This window comes from Oncorhynchus masou, chromosome 3 (genome assembly GCF_036934945.1).
Source record: "Oncorhynchus masou masou isolate Uvic2021 chromosome 3, UVic_Omas_1.1, whole genome shotgun sequence".
In the NCBI taxonomy this organism is placed as follows: domain Eukaryota; kingdom Metazoa; phylum Chordata; class Actinopteri; order Salmoniformes; family Salmonidae; genus Oncorhynchus; species Oncorhynchus masou.
In genome coordinates, this window is record NC_088214.1 from 21152588 (window position 1) to 21159820 (window position 7233).

A 7233-nucleotide genomic window follows, 5' to 3' on the forward strand; every position below is an offset into this window, starting at 1 on the left:
GTTAATGTGTTGAACATCATTTATGAGACCTAGTCCTTGAGATTTTGGGTCACCCCATGCACCAGATGTGATGTATTATCATATGTACGTTAACACTTGATAGGATTGTTTGGTTCCCCAAATGGTCCCCACAGTAAAGACACAATTCTGTTTGCTTCCCCAAATGGTCCCCACAGTAAAGACACAATTCTGTTTGCTTCCCCAAATGGTCCCCACAGTAAAGACACAATGCTGTTTGCTTCCCCAAATGGTCCCCACAGTAAAGACACAATTCCAAGCCAATTTTAAGGTCTTGCCTTGAATTAATTTGTACAGAGGTGAAACTATTGTTCTGTTTTTTTTTATCAGGCTCATGTTGATATTTGAAAGTACGCTGGTAGTACATTTTTGAAATTGTGTCTGTTGTTCAGTATGTACATGTTTCAGCACACACAAAGTAAAGGTCACAGTCTTCACGCTGCCTCTGTTTGAATCATTAATGCCTTCCCACTGCCGTAGAGTCACACAGCTTTTCTCACCCAAGTCCTTTTAATTATTCCACTTGGCCAAGACTCAGTGAGTCGTGGTTTAACCTTTCTCATCTCATTTCTTTCTGTAGAAAATAAGCATAGCAACAACCTTAACCCAGCACAAGCCCAGCCCTGACTGTAACCTAAAAATAGTAAATAATGTTGTTGTTTTATAAAGTAACATTGGCTCATTCAGTGGTGATATAAAATACATTATTGACAAGTTTGAAAAAAATATATGCTTTGCCACCATCTCTGACTTTACTGTCAAACAATGTATCTATTATCTCAAATCAGCCCCATGTTATAAAACATTTTATTTATTAAGTAGTACACTATATATTTGTTAATAAAACAGCTATCATTTGCAAAAAAATAAAAGCCACCACATCAATCTCTTGTTTTGAAGTGTTCCAAGCCAAGAGTGTGTGAAAGAGATCTAGATTATATGTAAAGCACAACACAGTGCCTCTTCAACTTTCTTTGCATAGCATCTACAGCACCACTTTCTACACTTATGTCAGATAACCAACTTGTTATGCTCTTCCTCACACCCCATTTCATGTTGTCCTCTGAAGCCTTATACTTAGTGAAACTGAAGGGAATGGTGGTCATGGTGGCCTTTCAAAATATGTTTTTGGATTAGTTGACAGACTACAATATTTTCAAATCGATTTTGACTTTAGAGTGGATGGACACAGTTTAAAGAGGCTTTTCTAAGTGCTTTGGGACATATTAGAATCTGCTTGCAATGTGGTATTTATGGTCATCATTTTTACACTGACATAACAGAGACAGCATCTTTTTAATCATGGGTCAATATTGTTCGTCGCTATTGAACTTGGTAAAGAGAGCATGAGGTTATCAACTATGTATTCTCTGTGGAACGCATCAAATGAATGGATGTCCTAATTCTTCTAAGTAATCCCTCAAGTAAACGCCCATATTCATTATTCCCCTTTTGTTCAATTGGATGCCAACCTTTATTTACATCATCAAGATTAGCAGAAAAAAAAATGTCATTACAGAAAGGGTTTCATTCATTTCAGTGAATTGTATTTAGAGCAATATCTTCCAGTGAGTGCAGGACCAGGTGTAGACATTTTCACACAACCACATGTTCTGAATCTGACTGACTATGTTGGCTGTAGCACTTTGTCAAAATAATTCTCAATGATTCACTTTGTGAAATCCGTTCTTCATAATCCGGGTCCAGTCCAGGTTGGGTGTGTGAAGGATTACTGTTTGCTGAATGCCTTGATTAAAAAACACCTCTCGATTGCCTCTCTGACAGACTCATCATAGCGGCACTCATCCCTGTCCTCTCCTCAACATCAATAAAAAAAGCTATGTTCACGTACATCTATAACCTGAGTCATTCCCTCTCTATATGAACCTGTCGTGTCGAAAGGAAATCGTATACAATTTGACATAATGTGATTTATATTTATAGTTGGACTATAACCACGTTATGGGCAACAACAAAACAATTCAAAAGTGCCATGAGGTTGATTAATTTCATATGTGTGTATAATCCATAATACCCACATATTTCAGTGTTTCTTCGTTGAATTCAAATATGTTTTCAGATAAATCAAAACACATAGGTTAGAGAATATGAAGTGCTTTCAACTTCATTATACAACCACACAAAGGTGAAAACTACTTAACTATGTAACATTGCAGTTTACACTGCCATGATGCCATCTAATCCATATTTATTAATCTAATCATTACTCATGGTCATTAAGAAATCAATATCCATGAAAAGAGAGAGGGGGACATGTTTTTTTTGTGTGGCTAATTTACATTTCCAATGATAAATTATGGCAATACCAACTGACCATCCTTATAATTGCTATAATCATCAGAAATCAAATTAAGTCTTCTTTAAATCTTCTTTGGTCGAAAAGAAGAAAACAATTTGTTTATAGTCACCATCCTTATACTGTATGTCTACCTTTTCAAAAATCTACTTAAACCTTCAAGAAGCGGATTGAATAGTGTAGAAAACAGTTTGTCTGCTTTGTCGCCTTGGCAACACGATCATGTTATGTTTAACAACAGTGTCAACAACACGTGTGAATCATTGTGAAAGGTGCCTGGGGTTCTGACCAAAGACGAATAACTGAATTCAGAATGTTTATAATCATCCATCCATCAATTCTACGTCCATTGGTTCTGCACTCACTCCTTGGTGTTACAATGTTCTTCGAAGTACAGTACAATGTACTGGTCAAAAGGATCACACAACTAGCTTCCTTTTTCTCTGATGAAATATCAAATGTGTCTTTCAGAAGAAGAAAAAAGAGTTCTGTCAATAATACTTCAAATGTTGGATTCACATGTCCTGGTTCATTAGACGGCTTTGGATACAGTATAACACACTCGTTTGTGGTCTCTCCTCTGCCTCTCTAGGCCTTGATGTAGTAAAAGTGCAGTGTCTTAGGGGAGAGGGGGTGACTTGGGAGAGAGGGATAAGGAGAGGGGCTGAGCAGGCTCTGTCAGATGGAGTATTTGATTCTGGATGTCTGTGTATTACAGGAGACACTGGTGAGCGTGGAAACCCCCCCAGCGGTCGTCGCAGCACCTTGACTCTCCACAAACATCGGATCCAGACAAGCAACTTTGGCAGCAAAGAATGCATGGATACAGTGCAGCACGGCAAAGAGGTTAGAAAATTCCAGCTCCTATGGAACAAAAGATAGACACTAACTTATTCATGTTTTGGGATAATAATTAATGAATGAAACATTTCTTATGCATGATTTATCAGTTTTAATTGGAATCAGCTGATAATGGCCAAAGAAAGCATGAGAGAATATATAACTATTGGATAATTTAATTTAAATCAGAGATACAGCATATGTTTGTTACCTTGGCTTCAATTGCTTTATTGTCCTGATTTTGGAACAGAAATTTGATCTTGCTCTTCCCATCATCAGACGATCCTTTCAGTTGGGAGAATTTGTATCTCCACAGCACCGCCTGTATAGAGGAAGTAAATACAGTTGAAGGTGGTTTATCAAGAACATTACCTTCTCTTTCTCGTTGTTATCTTATCTTTCATTCTAATTATTATTATCTGTGGTCTAATCTTATTCTGATCTTCCACAACAAAATTATTCCCATCATGGTTTTTTTTCTAATTATTTGCAAATGTACCAGACGGTGCAAGTTCATAACCTTGGATGATGAGCGTCAATGTCCTGTTTTTAATGCTGATTTGAATCTACGAGTCTGTTCTTGGTCATAAATAGAATGTAACTTTATTTGCCCTCGTAAAAGCTTTGGCAATATAAAATGAATGTACATAGTACACATTCCATACAAAACAAGACATCCATGTACACAACCTACAATCGTAAGCAACACTTTTTCCCCTAGGGGCTTCACACAGATCTGAACACTGAGTGCATAAGACAAGGCCGGTTTTCTATCTGATTGAATTATTAAACATTCTCCACCATGCGTATTGTTTTACAATTGCAGTTTAAATATGAATTGTACTTTCATGCTTGTTTTGATAAACAATACCCTGCCTGTCAGCAGTTGGCTAGGCTGCTGTGAGACTTTCTGGGGAGAGAAAAACCACTTGCTTTGCTGTGTAGGAATTAGGCCAAGAAACACAGGGAACAATATAGCTGTCAATGCGTCCTGTTCATCCACATTATGTGTTCTAGTGGAATAGTTATTGTGGCACTCAGACTTGGCAAAAGGCCAAAGTCAACTGCAGGCAGAATGTAAGGGATTTGGGCTGGAGGGGACCAGCCATCAAAGCAAATGTGCTCAGTCTATCAAAATGCACACGGTGCAGAATGAGTTAGGAACACCACAGAGTAGATTTGAATGGTAAAACATTTCTACATCTGCACACACTGTACATAGATTTTTTTCTATTGTGCTATTGACTGTACGTTTGTTTATGTGTAACTCTGTGTTGTTGTTTTTGTCACACTGCTTTGCTTTATCTTGGCCAGGTCGCAGTTGTTAATGAGAACTTGTTCTCAACTGGCCTACCTGGTTAAATAAAGATTAAATAATTGTTTATATTTTTAAAAACATATATTTTTTTATTGTACCTTTATTTAACTAGGCAAGTGAGTTAAGAACAAATTCTTATTTACAATGACGGCCTACCCTCCCCTAACCCGGACAATGCTGGGCCAATTGTGCACCGCCCAATGGGACTCCCGATCACAGCCGGTTGTGATACATCCCAGGATCGAACCAGGGTCTGTAGTGACGCCTCTGGCACAGAGATGCAGTGCCTTAGACCGCTGTGCCACTCGGGAGGTAATGGTGTCATGGTTACTTCTACTTTTAAAGTAACGCTAGAGAAACTCAGTGTTCATGTCTATTTATCCTTCATCTACATGTATGACTTCTGGACAAATGCATGTTGATGTGCCGGTAATGTAACTTACTTTTGAAGCAGCATCGAAGCAGACAAAGCCCATGCTGAAGTCTACGGTCAGCCCCATCAGGTGGCTCTCCATGATGCAAGCGTATGTTTTACACTGCGGAGAGGCAACGGTGCATGATGTTAGTTACAAGATGCATATTTAATAGACAGCATAACCTTCCACAGGTGAAACATGTCAACTGAATATAAATCCGTTGTGAGAGGATGACTAGGCTTCGCCTGTATGGTACAGTATGTCACGGCTTCTCTTAACTACTTTTCAGTGTTTCGCCTACCATCTTATAGGCAGATGCACTATTGTAAAGTGGCTGTTCCACTGATGTCAGAAGGTGAATTCCCCAATTTGTAAGTCGCTCTGGATAAGAGCGTCTGCTAAATGACTTAAATGTAAATGTATAGGCAGGATGTTCCCTCCCGCCTAGCTCTGCCCTACTCCCAACCCACCTAAAATAGTTTGATTTGTTTCAAGTGACAACTTTGATGACAGAGAGCCTGGATGTTGGACTGAGGCCATTGTACCCCGCCACGAATATGGTTTAGGAAAAAGTGCTGCCTCTTATATACTGTGTACCTGTATTCTCTCCACCTCCAGGAAGGTAGCCATCTGAAAGGCCTTCTCCCAGATGAGCAGCTCACACTCCAGCTCTACGCTGTAGAACATGTCCTCTCCACACTCCGTTTGGACACTGAAGCAGTGCTTCCGCTTGTCCAAGAGGTCACTGTCCTGAGAGAACCACGTTAGTCATACCTGCCATCGCACCTGGATTCAAATTGTATTTGTTTTCTTTCAAATGCTTTGAATGGATTTATTGAACCTGCCTGGTATGCCAGATGGGCAGGGTTTGCACTTTTGTACTATTCAAATTGGTTTCATTGGCCCTGGCAAGCACAGTTTACATATTATTTGAACCCAGGTCTTGCTGTCATGCTGATAATACGCACAAGGGACAATGAGAGACTCATACTGTACTGTAAGCAGATAGGAAACTTGGACATACACGGTGGGGATGTGACAGACATTGGCTGGAATTTTATCAACATGCATTGTGCTTCTTCAGAAAAGCTGTTTCACATGTTCAGAAATGCTGTTTTGGATGTGTAATGCAGTGTGTTATGATAGGAAGGGAATAGTTGACACTTACTATAGGAATCACCAGTTCTGAGCATGATGTAGGTTGATTGACCAGATCAGTCAGTATGTGACAATGAACCTGGCTGAGTGAGAAATTAAGAGGTGGAGCTGCAGTCGCTGCTGTGAGGATTTCTAAACCAAATGTCAACTCCTTCCACCCACCTGAGACACACTGCTGTGCATAGCAAACACACTTGTGAAAGTGCATTGCAGAAAAGTTCAATGAGCTTTGTTTGATTAAATACCAGCCAGTTTCAGAAAGTCTAACCGCTTCCAATAGTAGTGTTGTGAGTTTTGCAAGAAAATAACTCCAGCCTTGCAAAGACACATAGCACAGATCTATTCTCTTTTTAATGTGTCGTCTTTCAAACACAGACCCGGAGATTTGTTACTCAGCACTTCCTAAACATTTGACTCATATCTCCGCCGTAAAAGTTGTTGCCTTACCTTCAAAACTTTACACATGATCTCGAACACGGTGTAGCTTTTCTCTGCCCTGGTCCAGTCCCATGTAGTCACCTGCAAAATTCCACATGAAATACACCTTATAAATACACCTTGCATGTCATATTTTATTAATAAACTACACACACAGGGTAATGAAACCCTGCTTCCACGATAGAGTCCAAATAAATGGAACATTCTCCACTATGCATCATGAGTTTTTTATTTTATTCAGATGGATCCCTTTGAAATCTTTTGAAATGTAATTCCAGTGGTCTGTTTCAGTTGCTTTAACTTGAATCTTTTATATTCCAATTCCTGCACACACTGTGTTCACGTGTTCAAACTATAACGCTACATCTACCCCAACATCAAAAGGATATGTTTAAAGCCAGTGACAAGCATAAACCAAATGTGCAGTGCAAAGTCTCCAACACAACCATTTCATTCGGATTTTAGCCACAGACACATGCAGTTGAGGAAGTCATTCAAACTCAAAAATAGTCCCCTGTTCTACAGTTCAGTTTAATACCAGCAACACAGTTGTCCTAATAACTCCTATTCTGAGTTGTGACAATATCCACCATTACTGATATGGTTGGCATAACATAATTATATTAATAATAATAAATCTAATGGCAAGCAAATGGCAAGCAATGGGACACAGACAGTCATCAATCAGGTGTGGAATTATAATCGCTGTCCATTTATAGTTTAATAGA

The 7233-nt window shown here is 39.1% G+C and overlaps 1 protein-coding gene across 1 annotated transcript in view; it reads right to left on the reverse strand.

The window, feature by feature from the left end:
- Nucleotides 1-762: 762 nt before the first annotated feature.
- Nucleotides 763-7233, reverse strand: part of LOC135512604 (gamma-1-syntrophin-like) — a 40909-nt gene continuing 34438 nt past the window's right edge. Inside the window, exons 15-19 of the mRNA XM_064934805.1 lie at nucleotides 6515-6586; nucleotides 5507-5659; nucleotides 4937-5029; nucleotides 3387-3497; nucleotides 763-3199 (exon numbers count right to left, since the gene is read on the reverse strand). Of these exons, the coding sequence (XP_064790877.1) occupies nucleotides 3014-3199; nucleotides 3387-3497; nucleotides 4937-5029; nucleotides 5507-5659; nucleotides 6515-6586 (615 nt within the window). The 3' untranslated portion in view covers nucleotides 763-3013. The remainder of the gene's footprint in view (nucleotides 3200-3386; nucleotides 3498-4936; nucleotides 5030-5506; nucleotides 5660-6514; nucleotides 6587-7233) is intronic.